Source organism: Leptodactylus fuscus, chromosome 4 (genome assembly GCF_031893055.1).
Source record: "Leptodactylus fuscus isolate aLepFus1 chromosome 4, aLepFus1.hap2, whole genome shotgun sequence".
Classification (NCBI taxonomy): Eukaryota; Metazoa; Chordata; class Amphibia; order Anura; family Leptodactylidae; genus Leptodactylus; species Leptodactylus fuscus.
The window spans coordinates 209,182,217-209,208,271 of record NC_134268.1 but is presented as its reverse complement, the minus strand read 5'-3'; the positions used below and the strand labels follow the sequence as shown (position 1 = coordinate 209,208,271).

Sequence of the window (26,055 nt, the reverse complement as noted above, 5' to 3'; positions counted from 1 at the left end):
GTAGGGGGATACCCGAGTGATAACGGGGATTGGTAACTCAGTCTTATTTTATTTTCTGGAAGAATAACAAGTTGCAAAGATTATTGAGTATTTTTATTTCATGGACAAAAATAGTATTTACTAGAACAGACCTATCAGAAGAGGTGCACGGAGCATATAAGGAGGGGAGCGATCCAGTCCCCGCTGCCACAGCTCCACTCCGGTGCACCGATCAAGTGTCCATATACTAGAAAAACAAGGAAACTCCAGCGCCAGGAGGAGTTACCTGCAACATCTTCATTGGAACTGGGATATTAGTGAACACTTAAGACATCTCAGACGCCTACTGCGCCCTCAGTCTTAATTGGGATGCCTAAAAATTTGTGTTAATATGCTAATTTTCTATAAGATTTGCAAAAGTAACCCCTCCTGGCACTGGATAAGTTCCTTGATTTACAAAGATTTCAATATCCCACCCCTATAGGATCACATTTTATGGGGTGGTTCTATAGTTTTCTGTTGTATATGACCGCCATGTTGGTTTAATTCCATTCCTCACGATAAGGTGCATATATTCGAGAATATCTGAAGCCTCCTCTTTGACGCTCGGAGCCCTGACTTATGCCCGCTCCACCTGTCAAGCCTGCCTGGGTAGGGCCACATCCTAACCAGATTGCCGTTATGACTTAGGAGATACAACGCCCGGTCTTGTCTTCTTCTCATGTGGGTCCGAGCTGTATTGTGACCAGTGAGTGATATACCCCCTTCATCTGCAGGAGCTGCTGGTGCGTTCCCTGTTCCACCACATTTCCATCCTGGATGACGGCGATTTTATCTGTGTTCTGGATGGTGGACAGTCGGTGAGCGATGACGATACACGTACGACCTTCCCGAGCTTTGTCCAGAGCTTCTTGTACAACCTGTAGGTGGAGGGAAACATATCTCAGATATTCTACATGATAGGACATAGACAATATCTAGAATTAAAATTTGGAAACTTATAACTCTAACCCCCGCAAAGTTAAAGTTGGCCAATTCTCCGACTTTCCTCATTACCTTCTCGCTCTCTGTATCCAGGGCAGATGTGGCCTCATCCAATAGCAAGATTTTGGGTTGACGGACCAGAGCTCGTGCTATGGCTACTCGTTGCTTCTGTCCTCCGGAGAGCTGCGTCCCCTTATCTCCGACACGGGTGTTATATTTCTGTGAACAGTCCAAATACAGCATAGTAATTGTATATACACAGTCAACATAGACTCCTTTAAGACAATCTTAGGTCACAAACACTGGCTACTTGAGTCGCATTTCGTCTTGCATCTCGTAGTGGGGATCCATTGTCATAGCCTTGTATTATACCTGCTGACAACGATAGATATCGACGCCATCTACTACCAACATTAAGAGACTTACATCAGGAAGTGACTCGATGAAGCTCTGTATATTGGCTGCCTTGGCCGCTTCTTCAATCTCTTCGAATGGCACCGTCCGGCTGTTATCTCCATAGGCGATATTCTCCGCTATACTGCAGTCAAACAGCATGGGTTCCTGAGACACGATGCCCATCTGGGCCCGCAGCCATTGGATGTTCATAGCCTTCACGTCAGAGCCGTCCACGGTCTACCAAAAAGACAATGACTTTAGCGATGACTACCCGCTTTTCTGTAGCCTACTTAACAGCTTTGCTGTGTAGACTGGAACAGGTTGAGCAGAGTCATCTCATTATTAGAAGGTAGGGGATTTAATAGTAGGGGTTGTATTGTACTGCTGAAGGCCTAGATAAGGCATGGTAGTTAGAAAATAAGATCTTATTTAGATGACCACATTTTAAGGGTAATAATCTATGAAGTCTTTCTGCCATAAAGCAAAGACAACACTGCTGCAATGACTATACAGACAACGCAGAAAAGCAAGGTATCCAGTATAGCTGTAAAAAAAACCCCCATAACTTACCACTTTCCCATGTAATGGATCATAAAATCTCTCCAGCAGTTGGACTGTGGTACTTTTTCCGCACCCGCTGCTGCCCACTAGTGCCAGGGTTTCTCCTTTTCCTACACTGATGTCCAAACCCTGGAGCACCGAAACATCTGGTCTGGTCGGATAATTAAAATGAACTCCGGAGAACATGATCCGCCCATCACAGCCTGACTGTAATAAATACACATAACTGTATTTCAGTATAAAATATACAAAAAATTTCAAGTTTTCTTACACCATCTTTGATTCAATTTTTCAATCATGACCACTAGGGGCACTGCTCTTATGAAAAATATGGATATAACATTTTTGCTGGTACATTGTAGAGTTCAGCTGTTGGATATATCCTCCACAATTTTTGGAAAAAAATCTTATCGCAGATTGTTATGGTCAATGTCAAACCCAACACATGGGAACATATCCTAACTCTTCTTTTTTTGGGGAACCTGGATATAAAGGAAATGTCATGGCTGGCTCTACTTACAGGTTTCAGCCCGACATCGCTGTAACTGTCTATAAGAGGCTTTCTCTCTAGTAGACTGAATATATGAGCTGCCGAAATTTTAGCCTTGGCATAGTCTGGTGCGAAGGAACTGGTCTGACCCAACGCCAAGGCACCGAAGACAATGGCCGCGAAGACCCTAAAATACAAATATGAAGCGTTAAAGGCCATCATAGAAAATTCAATGGGGCAATTAGATTCTTTGGAGCAAATTTTTGTAATTTTTTGAATCAAAATCGCAGTCGAGATCAAACCTCTTGTTTTTTCGACACAAATTTTTGGAGTTTGGTCACGTTATATTAGAAGTAGTGAATTCAGAAGGAAAACCTAACCCTCAAATTAATTCAGATCCCTAAACCAGTTGAACCCTGCAGTCCCCTCGATAACATTCTGGCCTCTTAGCAGCACAAGTTTTGTGAGTGGATGTGTGCCAAGGATGAGGGATGGGTTTCGCCTCTGCTCTGCATGGTTGGGCGCCTTCCAGGGTCGAAGAAGGTGACAGCTTCCAAACCCGTCCCCCAAACTTCTGTCACCATTTCCATACAGTTTAGCAAAAACCCAACTCAAATCACTAATCCACGTCCCATCATGACATGACGGATACTTACAGAAACACATTGTCGAATGTCATATATCCTTCCGACACTAAAAAGGCACCAAATTGGAAAGATCCAGCGTATGCAAAAAACATGATGGCCTGAGACAACCCGTAGGAGAAGCCCTGCACGTGAGCGTTCTTGATCGAGTTCCTTAAAGACAAAGAACAAATTACTTCATCGGGAATTGGCACAAAAAGTTTTTCAAAAATCTCAGGAGCGACATCGATATTGGTTCATAGTATTGGGATGATAAGTAAGGAGGTGATCCTAGGACACCTCTATAAGAAAGCTGATCATTTGGGTGTCAGTTCCGATGGCGCCAGGGAATCGAACACTGGTATTCAATGCGCTAGTCGTCGTAAATATTTCCCAAGGAGTCCAACAAAGCTAATATTCAGTACATTACTAAGGGTGGCCATTAAACACACAAGTGGTTGCCCTCTCACAGAAAAGTTAGCCTAGATCAGGGGCAGTCTCCTCCGCGAGTCGACCATATATCTACCTGTACGGTCCTTCAAGTTTTTCTCCATAAAGAGCCTCAAATTTCTTCTCTCGGGTTAAAGAAACTACTGTACGAATATTCTCAACGGCGTCAATGGCGACCTACGGAGCAAGGAACATATGAACAGAAATATATTAACGAAACTAGTATTAATAGGAATAATTGTTCAGAGTGACCAGACATTCAGGGAAGAAAAATCTGCTTCTATGTTGTATAAGGGTTAAGCCCACGTTCACGTCCATGTTCCAATATCTAAAATAAAAAATAGGGCAATTTTGCAATGTCTTAAAATCATGTATGGTATTGTGTATAGGGTCCCTATACTGATATATCTTTCCATAATAACAGACTACAAAGAAACCTTGTGTAGTCTCATCCTTCAATCATACTCTCTTCCATCTGCATTCGGGATTCTGTTCGGGAGTCCAATATGCAAAGAAAAGCGGTAACCTGGGAAAACTCGCAAACCCCATAGACTATAATGAGGTCCGTGTGGTTCCCGCTCGGGTGTTTCTCAAGTCACTACTCACTTTGCCGGCTACTTCCAGGTCAGCTTTGTCCCTTTTCACATGTCCCGTGAACATCTTCATTCGGATAAGCGAGGATAGGACCAGGACTGGTATCATTACCAGGAGGACGAGGGTCAGCTGCCATCCATAGATGAAGGATATAACAATGGCAGTTCCTATATTCGCGAAGTTCTGACAAAGCAGCGCCAGTCTGGCTCCCGTTGCCTATCACAGAGATAACATCAAAAATGTGGTGAAAAGAAAGGACTAGAAAACGAGAATCCTGACTTAACCCTTTTTGCCCCATTGTCTGGACCTTAATGACCATGCAATGTTTTTGCTTTTTTGCATTGTCACATTACAAGAGCAATAACTTTATTAATTTTAGTTTTTAATTACACTTTTTTGGGTACATCTATCTAATTGATTAAGTTGTATTAAAAAGATGACTTTTCATCACCTCTGCCAAGTCTAGTTCTTTGCTCTTCATCACAGTTGGAATTTTCTCTCTAGCTCCAACAGTTCCTGAGCAATATGTGCAGGTAGTTATGGTGTATGATGTGCTATTTAGGCCCTGTACTGTCAGGAGGGCGGTGTCAGGCAGGAGCAGATAAGGGGTGTAATTCTGAGTTCTGACACTGGCTGCCTCTGATCCTAACTCTGAATCACGCCCCCTTGCTGGCTCCTCCACCGCCCACCTGACAATAGCATAGTTATCATATCAGGCACCAAAACTAGTTACTCTGATTGCTCAGGAATGGAGGGAGCTAGAGCAAAAATTCCATGTGAGCCAGAATCAGGGGAGTGACGTCGATTAGTGGATACTAAGATCTTGCATTGGTGGTGAAAGATCTGTTTGTGGGGGAATTAAAAAAACTAAGGCGTGTATATTATATTAGAATATACTCAAGAGCTGAATTGATAATTCTGCAGGCTTAATATATGGTGTTTATTCGTACTGGTTGTAAAAAAGCCTCCATACCAGTTACCTACACTAATATCAGTACTTACTAGAGATGAGCGAACAGTAAAATGTTCGAGGTTCAATATTCGTTTCGAGTAGCCCCGCAATATTCGACTACTCGAATCGAATATCGAACCCTATTATAGTCTATGGGGGAGAATGCTCATTTCAGGGGTAGGCAACATTCGATCAAAATTATACTTACCAAGTCCACGAGTGAAGGTCGGGCTGGATCCTCCGTGCAGTCTTCTCCTTGCAGTGTCCCCGCGGCATCTTCCGGCTCTGAATTCACTCTGCCAGGCATCGGGCCTGAGCAGAGCCGACTGCGCATGCCCGCACTACAAGCCTGACAGAGTGAATGAAGAGCCGAAAGACGCCGCGGGGAAGCTGCACGAAGAAGACTTCTAAAGGTAGGAGAAGAACCAGCGTTGATTGGCCGACTGTATAGCATTCGGCCAATCAATACTGGTTCTACATCGAACTTTTACATTCGAATAGCGAGTGGTACTCGATCGAGTACGAGTATTTCGAATACCGTAGTATTCGATTGAATACCTACTCGATCGAGTACTACTCGCTCATCTCTAGTACTTACCCCTTGCACTTGTGAAGCATCAGTAGCTAGCCTTGTGGTCAATGCCCCCGTACTGTTCTTTGAGTCGTCAAACCAGCCAATTTCCTGGAAAGCCATAAGCAACAGTGATGTCATCTCATCCATTTTCCCCTTTTTTTTTTTTGCCCTCCACCACTTATAATATTCCTCAGTAAGAAAAAGTTCATGGTCAAACCCTTGGCTGAAAATCCAAAAACCCACTGGGTAACTACGTAAAGTATGAGTAGGATATTTATCATCCACAATAGACCCTTCACCCTAATCTAATCCAAGAACCATTGATCATTTCCTGCGCATATTAAAAGAACAAGGTGGAACCCTAAGACTTATTAGTCTACAAATTCCAAAAACTGTTACCAACCTGCCTCAATATCGCCTTGAAGGTCAGAAGTCTCAGCCTCTTTGTTAGAATCTCCCCAGCTTTTCCAAATGTGAACCCCTAAATTAAGAAAAATGATATAGAAAACAACAATAACTAAAAAACAAACATTCACAATTATAATTATACAAAATTCAATTTTTTTTTCCCCAGATACCCTTCTACTTTTTTGAGATTGTTTCGCCTCTGGTGATATGTTCCGTGCTTGGTGGACTTGCATTAGAACACGGAGGTTACACAAGACACTTAAGACATATCCACAAGATACAACTCCCATCTCTAGGAATTCTACCCATCTCCCATGATCCCGTACCGCTTGATGGGTTAGCCATTGGCCACCACATCCAGGCACGCACAACTTTTTTGCCAGTCACTTCTATTGGGGTTACAAAATAGGAACCATGGTCTTCCAAATTAACTCTTGTCATGACCAAATGTCTTCCACCTCCCCTATTTTGTCATTCGTTTCTCCCCCTTTCTGTCTTGTTTCTATTACGATTGGTCTTCCAATTATGGAGACGTATGTATATTACTGTCCTAGGTCCTAACAGACCAGGAGAGATTTATTGCTCCAATGTCGAAAATTTTCATTTAGGATATCTTGCTCTTGAATGTTGCACAACCTCCTGCTACCACCAGACAAGGATCCCTCGGAATATGGCAAATTTTTGGAATCGTAGACATATCAAGATACAATAAGGGTTCATGAAAATTCTTGAAAGCAAATCAATAAATGAGTGAAAATTCTATAAACCGCTTACCTGAAGGAAAAAAGTAAAAAAAGAAAGTCCTCCAAGTGCCAAAAACATCAGAGAAAACAAGTTACTTCTAGATCTGATCTCATCTGCCTCACCTGCAAATACCTGAAAGTAAATAATGTATAACATTCAATCCTATCCGCCTCCGTCTTCAGATGGGCTCACATTTTTATGCGCCGTATGTTTTTGGAACGGGGGAAGAAACCTACATAAGCATGGTGAGAACCATTGGACCATTTGTAGAAGATTTACTAAGTATAGGGTCATATAAATAAATGTCCCACTTGAACCTTACCCCGATGATCCTGGAAAAGATAATGGCAAAGGCAGGCCGGGTTCCCCCATTGATTATTGCGCAGAAAATTCCCACCACAAAGTACGGCCACTCTGGTCGGTTCAACTTCAGGATCTTGAAAAATGAGACTGGAGCCGGATCTTTGTTCTGTAAATATATACAGTATATACAGAATACGTGTTATAGCAGACAGTCTTTAGGTCGAAACTGTAATATTTTTGTAGGCTTATTTTTTTTTTAATTCGGCAATTCTTCAAAAAATTTTCGTTGTTAGTGGAGATATCTCAAGAATTATTTCTGAACAACCTTTCTGGGTACTGAAGTCGAAAAACCAATTTATTTCCTTTTGGGAACACAAAAATTGTGTTCTGGGGTCGTGTATTTATTTTTTATAATAAGGTTATTTTTTCCATTTTGTCTCCTTGAATTTTTTTATGTATCTTTCAATTCACCGATTTATTAGATTCTTTATTTCAAAGCAATTTAAAGGCATAAAAATTGACGCCAAATTTAGACATGAATGTTTTTGTCTGTACAGTCCAGGCTTACCTGATGACATCACTGGTTAACACTATAAAAGTTTTTCTCTCTGCTCTATTATTAGAAGATCATGGCCTTGTATTCCTCACCATTAGGGTTGAGCGATCGGGATCGGAAAATATTGGATTCCGATCGGCGATCGAGATAATTTCATGATCGCGATCAGAATATCTATCTACTAGACAAGTCAATGTACAGTAATATCTATCTACTCGTGAACTTCGCTCAACTTACCTGCTCAGAAGTGCTGCCGCTGCCCTCTGCTAGTCCGGTCCTCTGTCCTTCATGTGGCTTCAGAGCGCCCTGCGCCCCCGCCTCCCTAGACTATTATTATAGAGAAGGCGGGGCTTAGGAGAGTGTGGGCGGGTACTGGGAGGGGAGACGTGAGTGAGGTAGCCGTACCAAGCTCCGCCTACCCCCTGCATCTCTACAATACTAGTCTAGGGAAGGGGGAGGGGTGTACTCTGAAGACGTGAAGGACAGAGGACCAGACCGGACCAACAAGAACTGGGAGCTGCAGGTAAGCAAACACCGGGAGGGGGGGGTTAATCACTACACAACGTGGGGTCCAAAAATTGAATCAATTTTTGGACTACATGCTGTGTAGTGAATAGGATAGTTTTTTAAATTCGATCTCTGATTATTTAAAAAATCCCATTGACTTGCATTGGGATCGGGATCGGGTTCGAATGGAAAATGATCGGAAATCGGATTTTAAAAACGATCCTGAAATTTCAAGATCGACTCAACCCTACTCACCATATCTTTATTCTTCGCATCCACATCTTTGTCCTCTTCTGTAATAGTCTTCTTGATGTTTTTTAGACTTGTAGATTTTTCCCTCACTAGCTCGGTTCTAGCATTCATATTTTCCTCATTTTCCTGGTTTTCAGGATCATCTTTGGCATCTACTGTCTGCAAGGAGTAATACCAATATTAACATCCATCATCCTAATAAGAGAACTTCTTCCCATTGTCTATTAATTCTTCCGTTTTCCATTATTGACCATTGTTTTTGGGAGGGGAGACTCGACAACGACACAAGCAGCTGGGCGGAACGTTGATCCCATTTATTATCTCACCGATTTGGACCCATTGGACCTGATATCGATGGATTTTGAAACCATGGGGCTGATTTATCACAACTTGTGCACCAAATTTGTGCACCTGTAATTGCAACTTTTAGAAGTTCTATGGTGACATGAGCTTGGATCTACAGGTCAGATAATTTGCATGGTACTATGGGTGCTCAAATACACCCATATTATGGAAGTAAGAGTACCTTAAAGTTGGCCATACACCTTAGATAAATGATGTATGTCTCAACCCAAAGAGTTCAACAGAATGGAAGACCATGTGATGCATATGGCGCCTCTAGACTCTTCCACAATGGCAGATTTTGAGAAGAGACACCTCATTCATTAGTTTTGAGTGTCCGTGTTCTCCACTCTAGCTCACAGAACCGGGTCCTGGGCATGAAACCCCCCTTTATGACCCCTACACACCCTGTAAAGACAACTCCTTTACCTTGATCGATACATGGCACACTACAATTACCTGGTGTGACCTTATGTACCTGCATTGTCACCAGCTTGTAATAGATTCCCTCTCTTTTCATGAGTTCTCCATGACTTCCTTGTTCACTAATAACTCCATTGTCAAATCCAGCAATTGCGTCCACGTTTTTGATGGTGGATAATCGGTGGGCGACGATAATGGTGGTGCGGCCTTCTCTAGCCTAGACGTGATGGGAAGGGGATGAATTATTGCTTTATTTGGCTTAGTTGTACTTTGCTATTTGATCTTTAATAAAAGCTTGTCGAACAAGAAAATCTGCCCATAATGACTTACCTTATCCAGAGCTGCCTGGACAACAGCTTCACTCTCAGTGTCCAGAGCAGACGTGGCTTCATCCAGAAGGAGAATTTTGGGGTTGCGAACCAGAGCCCTGGCAATGGCTATCCTCTGTTTTTGGCCTCCGCTAAGCTGCGTTCCTCTTTCTCCCACAAGGGTGTCAAATTTCTGAAAACAATTATTCAAATTGACTGTTATGGAAGACTTTCTGTTAAAAAAAATTGTTCGTCTCTAGAGATGAGCGAACACTAAAATGTTTGAGGTTCGAAATCCGATTCGAGTAGCCCCTCAATATTCGACTACTCGAATCGAATATCAAACCCTATTATAGTCTATGGGGGGAAAATGCTCGTTTCAGAGGTAGGCAACATTCGATCAAATTATACTTACCAAGTCCACGAGTGAGGGTCGGGCTGGATCCTCCGAGCAGTCTTCTCCGTGCAGCGTCCCCGCGGCGTCTTCCGGCTCTGAATTCACTCTGCCAAGCATCGGGCCTGGGCAGAGCCGACTGCGCATGCCCGCTTGTAGTGCGGACATGCGCAGTCGGCTCTGCCCAGGCCCGATGCCTGGCAGAGTGAATTCAGAGCCAGAAGACGCCGCGGGGAAGCTGCACGGAGAAGACTTCTAAAGGTAGGAGAAGAACCAGTGTTGATTGGCCGACTGTATAGCATTCAGCCAATCAATGCTGGTTCTGCATCGAACTTTTCCATTCGAATAGCGAGTGGTACTCGATCAAGTACGAGTATTTCCAATAACGTAGTATTCGATCAAATACCTACTCGATCGAATACTACTCGCTCATCTCTATTTGTCTCCCTCTGTTTAAAAATCGTCCTGTGTGTAGCTTAATGTATTGAATTACGTGAAGTTATGTGCTCACTCCCGAAGCACTGGCCTCTTCTCTGCTCCTCTAATGCACACACTGGGGGGAAATTTGTGATACATTTTATGCTAGTTTCTAAAAATTACAATTTTTGATGGCTTGTCAGATGGGGGGGGGGCTTTACTGGTCGACAGAGTTAACCTTATTTGCCCCTCAGAATTGATTTCAGCTTTGGGCACATGGACCAAATTGAAATGTGTTTCTTAATCATTTTGGTCCATCTCACCACAATAGAGATTACAGTAGATTAAGCCTCAAATAACAAATCCTGATTTTAATAAACTCCCCCCAGTGTTTCCTGTACAAACAGGAAGTCAGACTTAATGTTACTAACATCCGGCAAGCTCATGATAAAGTTGTATGCGTTGGATTCCTTGGTGGCTTGTTCGATTTCTTCCATGGTGACGTCTTCTCGGCCAAAACGGATATTTTCGGCAATGGTCATGTCAAACAGAATGGGCTCTTGGCTGACCACCCCAATCACCTCCCTTAAATATCTGACGTTGAGATTCCGAATGTCATGTCCATCAATCGTGATCTAGAAAGAAAAAATTCAGATGCGGTTACTCAATGGAGCAAGTGCGTTAGATTTAAAGATTTGCCAAAATTTTCAAAAATTATACAACGGTGCAGATTTAACTCGACTAGTTAAATCTTACCGTCTTCTCCTTACCGCTCCTTCCTCTGGGTCGTAGAACCTCTGAATTAGTTGGACAGTTGTGCTTTTGCCGCAACCGCTGCTTCCTACAAGGGCCACAGATTGTCCGCTACTGATCTTAAGGTTTAACCCCTTCAAAACCTGAAAATTAAATTGATGGAATTACCAAGATGTAAAACAACCAGCCAATCCCTATAAGTAGTTGAGTTGACTAATACTGTACATCTGTATATTCTGATTGTAATTTTTTTAAAATTCTATTGCCTGTACATGACTGTGGGGGCAGCCATCTTTCCTGTTCTTCTCTGGGGGGGGGGGGGGGGCTGAGCAATGGGGGGCGGAACGAAGGGGGGTGGGGCAGCGCGGACGGGGCAGCGTTAGCAGGCAGAGAGCAGGCAGGGAGAGGACCTGCTCTCTGCCTGAGCGTGAGGGGGGGCTGGTGAAGCAGCGCTGCGTCCACAGGGCCTCCCCAATCCACCGCTCACTTCCCGTGCCGGGCTGCCGAGACGGTGATGCTAAGCCAGTCCAGGACAGCTTGTCCTGGACTGGCTTAGGTCAGCAAAAATGCTGCCTCCCCTGGGGGCCCGGCATAGCGCCGCCTGAAGCGGTCACTGCAGGTCACCTCATGGGAGGTGCGGCGCTACATGGTCATAGGCAACAATAGTCTGGAGTCGACTCATTGAGGTCTATAGGAAAGTTTTCTAGACATGCTCTGTGCAGAGAAGGGGAGGAGATCAACAGTGACATCATCTATTATCAGTAGTGATGTAATGATGGGTCTGTGGTGTTAACTTCTATTGTTATCCTGTCTGTGTTGTAAATGAGGTGATTGCTGCAAAGAAATCGGCAAGTGGCAGTCTATTATTAGGCTAAATGGAAATTGCAGAATTTAGTACCTTTTTAGTGACATGGGAAAATATAAAAAACATGATCAACAAAAAAAATAATATAAAATACATTTGACATAAAAACTTATAAAAAAAATAGGTAACACTTTCCAGATGACTCAAAGCAGATGTGTCAGTGAATCGAGTGCAGTACTAACCTGGATGTCAGGTCTGGATGGATACGTAAACTTCACATTTCGGAATTCAATGTCTCCCCTTATCTTGTCTGGTTTGAAGCCCGTTGTAGAGAAACTATCAATGCTTGGTTCCTGCAAGAAAGTTGACATTTTTATAAGAATGTGTTGAAACGGGGTCAGACTGCCCCACCAGAGTATTGGCCTATGGGTTTACGATGTGACCCAATAATGAGTCCATAATATAACAAGGCCCCAAAGACAACACAATGGAACAGGGGTCCTCAAACTACAGCCATATGCGGCCTGAGGACATTTGTCCGGCCTGACACATGTGGCCGTCGTGCCGTCCGGTACAGGATTCCCAGTTAGTGAGCTTTTGCTGCTTTCAGTTGTACATGCAAATGCACATACACCTGAAAGCTGCCAGTGTAGGCTACGGTGCAGGGAGGAAGGGGTGTATTGAGGAGCATATAATACTGTGTGTGTAGGGGCAACACGGTGGCTCAGTGGTTAGCAATGCAGCCTTGCTGCGCTGGAGTCCTGGGTTCAAATCCCTCCAGGAGCACCAAGTATGTTCTCCCCGTGTATGCGTGGATTTCCTCCCATTCTACAAAGACATACTGATAGGAAAAAAAAGTGTACATTGTGATCCCTATATGGGGCTCACAATCTATATAAAAAATAAAATAAAAAAAATACTGTGTGTGTGTGGGGGGGTGTACTGAGGAGCATATAATACTGTGTGTGTGTGGGGGGGTGTACTGCGGAGCATATAATGTACAGTGTGGAGGGGCATACTGAGGAACAGATAATACCATGTGGGAGGGGGCGTACTGAAGAGCATATATTACTGTGGTAGGGGCTGCTGTGGAGCATATAATACTGTGGGGGGAGCTACTGTGGAGCATATAATCTTAAATTTTTTTTTAAACTATATATCGGCCCTCCAATGGTCTGAGGGACAGTGAACTGGCCCCCTATTTGAAAAGTTTGAGGACCCCTTCAATTCTATGACCTACGTGACCATTATATGCTGTGACCAGTAGGTTCAATGATACGATAGCATTACTTACACTGTCGATAATGCTGAAGACGGAATACGCTGCCCCTCTCGCACTGGCAAAAGCTTCAAAAGTAGGGGCAGCATGCCCGAAACTGAAGGCAGCAACAGTGACAGCAATAAAAACCTTAAATATAAAATAAAAGATAAAATGAAGATCTTTCTGTTATACTAGGATACAAATATCATAACAGTAACTTCTACTGGTATGGGCAAAAAGAATATATCATACTGGTTACAAATTCCGAGGCCATTACTGAAACTAGTGTATGTGCATAGGTCACGTATGATATCCAGTCCATTGGTGTGCTATATGGCGACCCACCAAAAAATGGGGTTCATTATCTTATATGAAATGTGTCACCAGAAAATAACCTATTTTTTTTTAAATTAAGTTTGATGTTAAACAAATTTTTTTTCGGCCAATTTAATACACCATTACCTGTTGGTTTACTGCTATGGATGTAGTTCCACCACTGTGCCTATTGTCCATGTTATACTGTAATAGTGTATGTAGAAACAAATATATTATAGTATACATACTCCCCATATTACACCAAATCACAGCCATCACTTACTGTTAATATGTCTCCCACGGTAAAGTCTTCTTCGATGACCAGAGTGGTCCCGTACCAGAAGGCCAGAGCGTACGCGGAGTACAATGTAAGGTACGAGAACCCAATTGAAACATTTGTTGTGATGGTCTTCTTGATTCCAATAGTCTTGGCGAGTTCCAAATTCTTTTCATACCTAAAAATATAATAAATACTGGATTATCAGGCTGAACGTATCGGAGATTATCGACCTACTGTATAAGATCCAAAGGTCTTCCCAAGGCCTGAGCAGTGACAGCTCCATCTGTGACCTAGCAGGACACCGCAGGTGAACTGAGCACAACAGTGAGCAACCTCTGCAATGTCCCTGTGTCTTCATAGGAACAAGTTTTGTAAAATGTGAAACAACCCCTTTAACGGGAACAAGGGAAGAATTTACCTTTTAATTTCTTTATGTTGTCCTCCAAAGGCTATAACAGTCCTTATGGCAGCCAGGACCTCCTCCGCCACCGATCCCGCTTTGCCATAAGCTTCTAGCTCCTGAGAGGTGAAGGTGGCCAATATCTATGGATAGAAAATACTAATAATTCATTAAGTGTAAGCTTAAGGTGAATTAATATGCTGAATACTTGTTACATACATTTATATCCATGTGAACATTGACTTACAGTGTAAGTACAGGAAAAAAAATCTCTTTGGAGTAATAGCCACGCCCCCATTGCTCCAAAGAGCTTGTTTGCATTATTTAAAAAATGGTGATCGGGGCAACAGAGGCATCGATTCATAAAGAGGGGGGGGGGGGCACTAATGACCCTAACCTATCTATCTGCATGGCTGGGGTAATATGCTGGGTCTGGTGACACTAACCTATCTATCTGCAGGGCTGGGGTAATATGCTGGGTCTGGTGACAGTAACCTATCTATCTGCAGGGCTGGGGTGATATGCTGGGTCTGGTGACAGTAACCTATCTATCTGCAGGGCTGGGGTGAGATTTTGGGTTCTGGTGACCCTAACCTATCTATCTTCAGGGCTGGGGTGATATACTGGTTCTGGTAACACTAACCTATCTATCTGCAGGGCTAGGGTGATATGCTGGTTCTGGTGACACTAACCTATCTATCTGCAGGGCTGGGGTGATATGCTGGGTCTGGTGACAGTAACCTATCTATCTGCAGGACTGGGGTGATATACTGGGGTCTGGTGACACTAACCTATCTATCTGCAGGGCTGGGGTGATATGCTGGTTCTGGTGACAGTAACCTATCTATCTGCAGGACTGGGGTGATATGCTGGGTCTGGTGACAGTAACCTATCTATCTGCAGGGCTGGGGTGAGATTTTGGGTTCTGGTGACCCTAACCTATCTATCTTCAGGGCTGGGGTGATATACTGGTTCTGGTAACACTAACCTATCTATCTGCAGGGCTGGGGTGATATACTGGTTCTGGTAACACTAACCTATCTATCTGCAGGGCTAGGGTGATATGCTGGTTCTGGTGACACTAACCTATCTATCTGCAGGGCTGGGGTGATATGCTGGGTCTGGTGACAGTAACCTATCTATCTGCAGGACTGGGGTGATATACTGGGGTCTGGTGACACTAACCTATCTATCTGCAGGGCTGGGGTGATATGCTGGTTCTGGTGACAGTAACCTATCTATCTGCAGGGCTGGGGTGATATGCTGGGTCTGGTGACAGTAACCTATCTATCTGCAGGGCTGGGGTGATATGCTGGTTCTGGTGACAGTAACCTATCTATCTGCAGGGCTGGGGTGATATGCTGGGTCTGGTGATAGTAACCTATCTATCTGCAGGGCTGGGGTGATATGCTGGTTCTGGTGACAGTAACCTATCTATCTGCAGGGCTGGGGTGATATGCTGGGTCTGGTGACAGTAACCTATCTATCTGCAGGACTGGGGTGATATGCTGGGTCTGGTGACAGTAACCTATCTATCTGCAGGGCTGGGGTGATATGCTGGTTCTGGTGACAGTAACCTATCTATCTGCAGGGCTGGGGTGATATGCTGGGTCTGGTGACAGTAACCTATCTATCTGCAGAAAAACAAACAGTCTTCAGCACAAGAAGGTATTACTTTAAAACATAATATTTATTTCAAAAACTTTTTTTAAAAAATAGTACCAGATGTAGAAAAAATATGCATAGCACTTACATGGTAGATTCCACAAATGAACGCATGTTTTTGAGAAAAGTCAACCAGCCTACGCGTTTCAGGACATCCGTCCCTTACTCATGGCGATGTACTCAATGCCCAAACCCTCAGGGCCATATAAAGTTTAACACACAGGTGTCAATACTACAAGTGATTACCATTTAATTAAAAACAAACTAAAACCAAAACAAAACAAACAAAAACAAATATAAACAAATGCAAAATATCAAGAAAATATGAAAGGATGATCCTGCAAGGAAATATTGACCCAAGAGATATAGCAAAAAAAATAAAAAAAGAGAAAAAGGGAGAAAAACCACACACACAAAATTCGCACTCACAATATTAAATGGTCACCTATATGACATGTGAGTAACTAAAGAAAGAAATAAGCCAAATTGGAAAAAAGAAAAAGGAAAACAAGACATAATCCATGATCCGTTAAGTAAGTGACCATGGGCATGTAAATAAAATAACCCATGAATATGTATTTATAAGGGTAAACCCCAGAAAGGTACTCACCCCAGCATGTAGAAACAGAGAGACGCCTAAGGCTGCCCCTCCTGGCACTATAGAGTCGAAAAACACCACAAAGACAGAGAAAGGCGCAATTCAGATTCCTTCATAGTAGAGAAACAAAGAATTACCTAGACAACGGTCACATGATATATCACATGACCGGGACCCAACCTTTGTATCAGAAGGGAGTATGCCAATGAAACCGGTCACGTGACACACCACATGATCGGAATCTGACTATTACATCCAAGACAAGCATACCGGTAAGAAATAGATAAATAGAAACTTCTTAAATTGAAAATCTCAAAAAGAATATAATAACACTAAGAGCAAATCTCAAAAATAGATATAAAATAGATAACAATGTAGACAAACCAAAGTTTCATAAACATCACAATTGAATGATATATTAATAAAAGTAAATTAAATCAGATTTAAAGTTTAACCCCTTAGGTGTCCTTGTACCAAGCTCAAAGATCCAATAAGCCTCTCGTTTAAGCACTTTTCTACGCCAGTCACCACCTCGAGCTGGGCATTCAACACGTTCGATTGCACAAAAACGAAAAGAGGAAGTATTACCCTCATGATGAGTAATAAAGTGCTTGGAAGCCCCAGAGGTGTTACTGGTAGTGGTCTTGCTACAGTCTGACAGATGTTCCGAGATTCGAACTTTTAAAGGTCGAATTGTACACCCTACATAAAACCAATGGCAGATATTACACCAAACCAAATAAATAACGTGATCAGTTTTGCAATTAAGAAAGTGCTTAATACGATGCTTCTTATGAGTGTGTATGTTCTCAAAGGAGGCGGATTTCTCAGCAAAACGACACACTTGGCACCTTGGTGCACCACACTTAAAGAAGCCCTGTACATCAAGCCAGGTCTTACTACCAACCACATTTGAGTCAGTATACATGCTTGGAGATAATGTACTGCCCAAGGATCTCCCACGACGCGAAATAAACCTACACCCCCTTTCCAAAATCCTAGTGGCTATATCATCCTGCCTCAAAATGGGAAGGTGTTTTTTTACTATCTTTACAACCTCATCGTAATCCCTACTGTAGCTGGTACAAAAGAAGATACTATCCACAAATTTACCATTCTCCACGCCCCTGATGTTGTCTGATAGGAGGAGGTCCCTGGGTTTTTTATCTACAATGGCAGAGGCTCTCTGTAACTGCCAGTTACGATATCCCCTATGTTTCAACCTGGTGTGGACTTCCCGTTTTTGTTTTTGAAAATCAGTGTCTAGAGAACAGGCTCGTTTAGTTCTGAGAAGCTCTCCCACTGGAATTGACCTGATAGTATGACGAGGATGACAACTGGTCGCGTGTAGGACCGTATTTCCTGATAAATCCTTCCGAAAAACTTTGGACAGGACCAAACCTCTTTCCAAGTCACCCACTAGGGAGACATCTAAAAAATCAATAGAGACCCTTTCCACTCTGTAGGTGAATTTCAAGTTCATAGTGTTGTTATTAAAGTGTTCCATCAGCGCTGGTACGGCCGCCACACCGCCCGACCACACCATAAGTAGGTCATCAATGTAGCGGCCGTACCAGCGCAGATGCCCCCCATGTGGATTTGTACTGTTGTAAACAAAAGTTTCCTCCCACCATGCCATATATATATTGGCCAGGGTGGGTGAAAAACGGGACCCCATAGGGGCCCCGCGAACCTGTAAATAAAATTTTTTATCAAATTTGAAAAAATTATGTTTTAGTAAATAGTCCGTCAAAAGAACAACAAATTCACACAATTCAATCGAAAAATTGGAATATTTACGTAGATGACTAGAAAGGGCTGATAGAGCCAGGTCATGTGGAATAGACGAGTATAAGCTCTCCACATCACAGGAAATCCACACCAGATCTGATTCCCACTTAAAGTTCTGAAACGTTTTCAAAACTTGTTTCGTATCTCGCAGGTAGCCAGGGATTTTTTGGATCAAGGGTTGGAGTAATGAGTCCACCCACTCGCTAACACGCTCATTAAGCGAGTGGATGCCCGCTATGATTGGGCGTAATGGAGGGGGACTAATGTTCTTATGGACTTTTGGTAGGCCATGGAAGATGGGGATTACCGGGTGATCAACAATAAGTTGATCTTTCTGGTCTTCCCGAATAATCCCCATCTTCACACCCTCTGATAATAAATTCTCCAAAACCTTTGAAAAAGTCAAAGTGGGATTCGAATTAAGAACCCTATAAGTCAAAGGATCACCCAATATAGACATGGCACTGTCACAATAATCTGTTTTATTCATTACAACTACCAGACCCCCCTTATCTGCCATTTTTATAATCAAAGAATCATTACGTGATAACAAATCAAGTGCAAGTTTCTCTCTCCTAGACAGATTGCTTTTCAAATCTGTATGCCTGGCTGAGTTAGCCAAAACCCTTAGATCCCTTTCTACCGCATGCTGAAAAGTATCAAAACAAGATGTCCTAGACATAACGGGATAATAAAAAGGATTGGTTTTTTTGACATTAGTTGCGTGAAAATCATGTGGTAAATCCGAAGAATCCTGCAAACTCTTCAGATTAAGTAAACACATTTGTTCAGCAAACAAGAGGTTACCATATTCATTATTCACAACATCATTGCCAGAAGCATGTCTATCACCACAGCCTTCTATATCATCATGTTCAAAAAAATGACGTTTTACTGTGAGTGAACGAACAAATTTGTTCAAATCTAAAATGGTCTCAAATAAATTGAAATTAGCAGTCGGCACAAAATTGAGCCCCCTATTAAGTAACGAAAGCATGTCAGCCGTTAATTCAAATGAGGACAGATTCAACACACTGTGAGACTGGACAGTATTCATATGGATAGTCGGCATGTTTTGCTCATTCAGTGAGGATGTTGTTTCTTTCTTGTCCAATATCTTGGCCTTTTCTCTGTTTCGGGAGCGGTGTTTGCGTCCCGCCCTCCGTTTTTTGAAATGCGAGAGTTGTTAATAGATACATCAGACGAATTCCCAGAATTATTAGAAAAATTAGCATTGTCCGGAAAATCCGATTCAGATGAGCTGAATGACACCTTTCGTGGTGTAGAATTTTTATTCCGATAATAGCGTCCTCTACCATTTTTCAAAATGGATTTGGGTGTGTGGTTATCCATAGGGTTTTGCCACTTATACACATTTCCTGATTCGTAATCACGTTTATCCCGTGCAAATTTTGTTTTTTTGGTCTTAATAATATTTTCCTCCAAGTCCTTTATTTGAGACTCAATTTTGGGAAATAAATCCAGGTATGTTTTAGAGCCTTCATATTTGACCATTTCCTCCTTGATCTTAACAAGCTCAATTTCACACTCCTTCATCCTATTTTCCTCCTCCTGGATAATAAGATCCATGAGATCCAATGAACATCGTGAGAGTATACGCTCCCATTTTAACTTGAAATCCTCGTTGAAAACGGTAGTAGAGAATTTATTGATCCTTAAGCCCCTTGGAATCATGGCTTTCCCATGGTAAAGCTTTAAGGCATTGTGATCCCACCATGTTTTGGTCTCAATAGTCAAAAGCTTGGAGTATTTATGCAACAAACTTTTACAATCTTCATCTGTATCTGAATCATCAATGTTGTCAAAAGCCTCTGCCAATCTCTTGAGTCTCGTATCCTTTCTAGATATACTCTCCATGATACACAGGATACAATGAAAAAATGGAAAATACCAAAATATGATCTATCCACTAGATCAAAAAAAGCTACAATCTGGTACAAAAAGAAGCCATAACTCTGGAAAAAGCACGACTAAGTGGATATAAAATACATTGAACAGCACCTAAACAATGGTGTACCTGGGAGCTCGTGAAAACCACACCGAAAGTCCAAAACTAGAAAAAATGTAGAAGGTTCACAGCTCACCCAGAATAAACAGAGTTGGCTAAACCTAAATGTGCACGAAAGATATACCCCCGGCTAGGGCAATAATGTAACCAGAAAAACAAACAGTCTTCAGCACAAGAAGGTATTACTTTAAAACATAATATTTATTTCAAAAACTGGTTCTGGTGACACTAACCTATCTATCTGCAGGGCTGGGGTGATATGCTGGGTCTGGTGACAGTAACCTATCTATCTGCAGGGCTGGGGTGAGATTTTGGGTTCTGGTGACCCTAACCTATCTATCTTCAGGGCTGGGGTGATATACTGGTTCTGGTAACACTAACCTATCTATCTGCAGGGCTAGGGTGATATGCTGGTTCTGGTGACACTAACCTATCTATCTGCAGGACTGGGGTGATATGCTGGGTCTGGTGACAATAACCTATCTATCTGCAGGGCTGGGGTGATATGCTGGTTCTGGTGACAGTAACCTATCTATCTGCAGGGCTGGGGTGATATGCTGGTTCTGGTGACAGTAACCTATCTATCTGCAGGACTGGGGTGATATGATGGGTCTGGTGACAATAACCTATCTATCTGCAGAGCTGGGGTGATATGCTAGATCTGGTGACAGTAACCTATCTATCTGCAGGACTGGGGTGATATGCTGGTTCTGGTGACACTAACCTATCTATCTGCAGGACTGGGGTGATATAGTAGGGTCTGGTGACACTAACCTATCTATCTGCAGGACTGGGGTGATATGCTGGGTCTGGTTACACTAACCTATCTATCTGCAGGACTGGGGTGATATGCTGGTTCTGGTGACACTAACCTATCTATCTGCAGGGCTGGGGTGATATACTGGGTCTGGTGACACTAACCTATCTATCTGCAGGGCTGGGGTGATATGCTGGTTCTGGTGACACTAACCTATCTATCTGCAGGGCTGGGGTGAGATTTAGGGTTCTGGTGACACTAACCTATCTATCTGCAGGGCTGGGGTGATATGCTGGTTCTGGTGACACTAACCTATCTATCTGCAGGGCTGGGGTGATATGCTGGGTCTGGTGACAGTAACCTATCTATCTGCAGGGCTGGGGTGAGATTTTGGGTTCTGGTGACCCTAACCTATCTATCTTCAGGGCTGGGGTGATATACTGGTTCTGGTAACACTAACCTATCTATCTGCAGGGCTAGGGTGATATGCTGGTTCTGGTGACAGTAACCTATCTATCTGCAGGACTGGGGTGATATGCTGGGTCTGGTGACAATAACCTATCTATCTGCAGGGCTGGGGTGATATGCTGGTTCTGGTGACAGTAACCTATCTATCTGCAGGACTGGGGTGATATGCTGGGTCTGGTGACAATAACCTATCTATCTGCAGAGCTGGGGTGATATGCTAGATCTGGTGACAGTAACCTATCTATCTGCAGGGCTGGGGTGATATGCTGGTTCTGGTGACACTAACCTATCTATCTGCAGGACTGGGGTGATATGCTGGGTCTGGTTACACTAACCTATCTATCTGCAGGACTGGGGTGATATGCTGGGTCTGGTTACACTAACCTATCTATCTGCAGTGCTGGGGTGATATACTGGGTCTGGTGACACTAACCTATCTATCTGCAGTGCTGGGGTGATATACTGGGTCTGGTGACACTAACCTATCTATCTGCAGGGCTGGGGTGATATGCTGGTTCTGGTGACACTAACCTATCTATCTGCAGTGCTGGGGTGATATACTGGGTCTGGTGACACTAACCTATCTATCTGCAGTGCTGGGGTGATATACTGGGTCTGGTGACACTAACCTATCTATCTGCAGGGCTGGGGTGATATGCTGGTTCTGGTGACACTAACCTATCTATCTGCAGTGCTGGGGTGATATACTGGGTCTGGTGACACTAACCTATCTATCTGCAGGGCTGGGGTGATATGCTGGTTCTGGTGACACTAACCTATCTATCTGCAGTGCTGGGGTGATATACTGGGTCTGGTGACAGTAACCTATCTATCTGCAGGGCTGGGGTGATATGCTGGTTCTGGTGACAGTAACCTATCTATCTGCAGGGCTGGGGTGATATGCTGGTTCTGGTGACACTAACCTATCTATCTGCAGGGCTGGGGTGATATGCTGGTTCTGGTGACACTAACCTATCTATCTGCAGGACTGGGGTGATATGCTGGGTCTGGTGACACTAACCTATCTATCTGCAGGGCTGGGGTGATATGCTGGTTCTGGTGACACTAACCTATCTATCTGCAGGGCTGGGGTGATATGCTGGGTCTGGTGACAGTAACCTATCTATCTGCAGGGCTGGGGTGATATGCTGGGTCTGGTGACAGTAACCTATCTATCTGCAGGGCTGGGGTGAGATTTAGGGTTCTGGTGACAGACTGTCTTTAAAGTCTAAAATTCACCTACCTTTGACCAGAGAGCAGCTGAGAGCACCATGAGCGGACTAACGGCCAAAATGACTAACGTCAACCTCCAACCCCTGTAAAACCCAACGGTAAACCCAGCCAGGAACGTAGCGGCGTATTGAAAGAACATAGCGATCTTGTCACCGAGGCCTTCACTTATTTTAGAAACACCCCTATATGTAAAAAAAATGCTGAAATAACTACAATTGCTTACACATACATTATTTGTAGTTTAGTTTATTATTATATTACTATTATTATATTATTATTATTTGTATATTATTATTATTATTATTATTATTATTATTATTATTATTATTATTATATTATTTTTAGTATTATTATTATTATTATTATATTATTATTATATTATTATTATTATTATTATTAGTATTAGTATTTGTACAATAGTACTGGTAGTTGTGCACCTACTCGGTCAGCCTGGTGTTCAGTTCCCCGCCATCATTCACATCAAACCAGCCGATCTCCTGCCTCAGCACCGCGTGGAAGAAATTCTGTCGGATCCTTTTAATCTGCCGACCAGCGGTCAAGGTCCAAAGAGAAATCTGAATATAGCCGGCAAGTAGGGCAATACAGCCCAGGCCCATGTAATAATAGGCAAATCTACAGGAGCAAAATATACGCGGTATTATTTACCATGATACGGATGTGCCTATATATATATATGGTCTGTCCTAAGTATATATCTGTGGAAACCCCTATATATGTCACAGGGGACAGTCACAACAACAGGAATCATATTCCATTGAAATACAGACGGCTTAGGGCCGTTCACACGGGCACAGAGGGGGCTGAATATGGCGCGTAATCCACGTCATAATCCGCCCCCTCACAATGGTGGTCTATGGAGACTGTAAGGCTGCTTTTTTCCGTGAGCGGGCTGCCCTTTGTTCATGTGGATTCAGCGGCTTGGTGAGCCATGGTGTCCGCCTGGCGGCAGCCACCTCCGGAGTCAGCTCAAACGATGAACGAGCTGACTCCGGGGGAGGGGCCGCGACCGCGACAGTCGTGGCAGGCTGGTTTTGACCCAAGAGTGACGCGGCTCCCCGTGCCACTATCGGTGCCAAAATCCGCCCCACATCCCCCCCGTGTGAACGTAGTCTAATCTGGCTCTTATACTATCATCTGTTCCCTAGATTTTGCTCATCAACATATACAGTATATGCTTGTAGTCTGTTACCATGGAAACACATGCATCTGCTTTGGTACTGTAGACACACAATTATAGGATATTTTTTAATTACTATATTTTTTACTTTGGATTGATTCAAATAGTTTTTAAGGTGGGCCACAATCTACTTACATGGTCATGTGTCCCAGTAGGGAATTTGTCATGTTCCTCCCTTCTTCCAATGTTATGTTGCCTAATATAAAAAAAAAAAAAGATATACATGTAAATGAACATCCCAATGCCATACCTCATCTGATCGGCGCTGTCACCCTGAGCAATTTGATGTTTTGTTTATCCAAATCCGTTCAGCCATTCCAAAGATAGTGTTGATGGTGATTACACTCTACTAGTCAAGTAGGCGGTACCACTGTGGTTTCTCTGGAGGCGGGGTTTCTATGTGCTGTGTCGCCCACTTGGCTAATATACCCTAATCTGTATCAACAAAAAGCAAGGCTTATATCTTTGGAATGGCTGAACAGAATTGGATCAACAAAATACCAAAATTCTCAGGGTGACAGCGCCGATCAGACGATGATGTCATTGGGATGTTCAGGCCGAGTGATAGGTTTATGCCCACAAAGAGCACATCAGGAAGAAAACAGGGTCGAACATGAATTTTATCTACCAAGACTCAAGACTCTTCTGGCCTGGGCTGACGGCTTTGTAGTAGGAGACCCCTTTAACTTACTTGAATATTTTCCATCTGTCACAAAGCTGTTTATAGTCTCTCCGAAGACTACTGTCAAGAGAGGGATGCACGCCCCATGGACAATGGCGGCCACCGTTCCAATCAGCATGAGAAGCCAGTCCGCAGGTTGGGAATATCGAAACTAAGAACAACACAAATATATTGTTAATTGTCCTTGTTATGAATTTTGTAGAAACCAAAGGGCAAAGGTCATACCAAATATTGATGAAGCCAATTTAGTTCTCTTTAAAGGGATTCTATCATTAAAACTTAATTTTTTGTCCCTATCACGTAGGAATAGCCTTAAGAAGCTATTCGTCTCCTACCTTTAGATGTCTTTTCCACGCCGCCTTTTGGTATATAATCCGGTTTTCGTGGGTATGTAAATCAGTTCTCTTGCAGCACTGGGGGCGTTCCCAATGCTGCGAGAGAACTCTCCAGTGCCGCCTCCATCTTCTTCAGGAACAGGTCTTCATTGCGTCTTCTTCCAGCAGTGGCTTCAAACTTCTAGACCTGGGACAGGCGACTGGGCATGCCCCCCGGCCACAAGAAAATGGCCGCTTACAATACTGTGTAAGTGGCCATTTTCTTGTGGCCGGCAGGCATGCGCAGTTGGCTTTTCCCTAGGCCCGAGGCTTAGAAGTTTGAAGCCAACCCCTGGAAGAAGACGCGAAGAAGACCCGTTCCTGAAGAAGATGGTGGCAGCGCTGGAAAGTTCTCTCGCAGCATTGGGGACACCCCCAGTGCTGTTTGAGTGCTGGGGCCCGCCCCCAGTGCTGCAAGAGAACTGGATTATATACCGAATGGCGGCCTGAAGAAGACATCTTAAGATAGGAGAAGAATAGTCTTTCTTAAGGCTATTTCTACGTGGTAGGCAGAAAAAATTGAGTTTTAATGATAGGATCCCTTTAATGTTGTCAATTGGGTTTTGCTTGAGCTGTCTGCCTCCTGTTTCACTTACCATGGTGAATGGACCAACCATTTTGGCTTTTTCTTTTCTCTTGGCTTTGGCTCTGGAGTTTTTCTCTCTACAATAAAATAAACACGACCTTACTATTGACCTACCGAAACTACATGATGAGAAAAACTCATTTCACAGGCTGCAATTCACATAACAACCATTGGGTGGCTGCACATAGACAAATATAGGATAGACTTCTCGTGATAGAGTATCACAAAATCATGAGTCCTTCTACAGATAGACAGTAAGAAGATAACATCCAGCTTGTTGATTATTTCCAGACATTTTCTCTACTTCTTCAAAGACTCAGAACTGCTGTACATGACATCCTAAGTCATAGCATGACAATCTTAGAATGTGCAATGTCACCTGGTCGCAGCGGGGTCTTCTGTGGCCACTACAGTCTCTCCATTAAGAACATTATGATGACTCTTCCCATTCATTTCGATTTCCTTTGCCATTTTGGAGCCTGTCTACGGCAAAATGTCCGCCTTAAAAGAAGAAAAAAACTCTCAAATGCAAAGCAGGCAACCAATTAAAAGAACCTGTGGATAGGGACTAAGGGTAAGTTCACACGGAGTAACGTGCCGCGT

General features: G+C 43.2%; 1 protein-coding gene across 1 annotated transcript; it reads right to left on the bottom strand.

The window, feature by feature from the left end:
* Nucleotides 1–613: 613 nt before the first annotated feature.
* On the bottom strand, nucleotides 614–25,923 carry LOC142201189 (ATP-dependent translocase ABCB1-like). Its single transcript, XM_075272017.1, has 27 exons — nucleotides 25,832–25,923; nucleotides 25,463–25,529; nucleotides 24,502–24,643; nucleotides 23,946–24,006; nucleotides 23,054–23,245; nucleotides 22,623–22,794; nucleotides 14,090–14,214; nucleotides 13,675–13,846; nucleotides 13,110–13,223; nucleotides 12,058–12,168; nucleotides 11,028–11,153; nucleotides 10,689–10,892; nucleotides 9,469–9,639; nucleotides 9,194–9,355; nucleotides 8,373–8,532; nucleotides 7,078–7,217; nucleotides 6,786–6,887; nucleotides 6,007–6,084; nucleotides 5,628–5,711; nucleotides 4,090–4,293; nucleotides 3,560–3,660; nucleotides 3,067–3,207; nucleotides 2,441–2,597; nucleotides 1,930–2,127; nucleotides 1,390–1,596; nucleotides 1,036–1,182; nucleotides 614–899 (listed from the first exon to the last, which is right to left on the bottom strand). Exons 1-27 carry the CDS (start codon nucleotides 25,921–25,923, stop codon nucleotides 699–701), a joined length of 3,831 nt encoding a protein of 1,276 aa, XP_075128118.1. The 3' UTR covers nucleotides 614–698.
* Between the last annotated feature and the right edge of the window lie 132 nt (nucleotides 25,924–26,055).

Coding starts and splice junctions, on each gene's coding strand:
- LOC142201189 (XM_075272017.1), bottom strand. CDS start 25,923: ATGGCAAAGGAAATCGAAATGAATGGGAAGAGTCATCATAATGTTCTT. Junction 25,530..25,831: donor GAAGACCCCGCTGCGACCAG/GTGACATTGCAC, acceptor ATTTTATTGTAG/AGAGAAAAACTCCAGAGCCA. Junction 9,356..9,468: donor TCCAGGCAGCTCTGGATAAG/GTAAGTCATTAT, acceptor CATCACGTCTAG/GCTAGAGAAGGCCGCACCAC.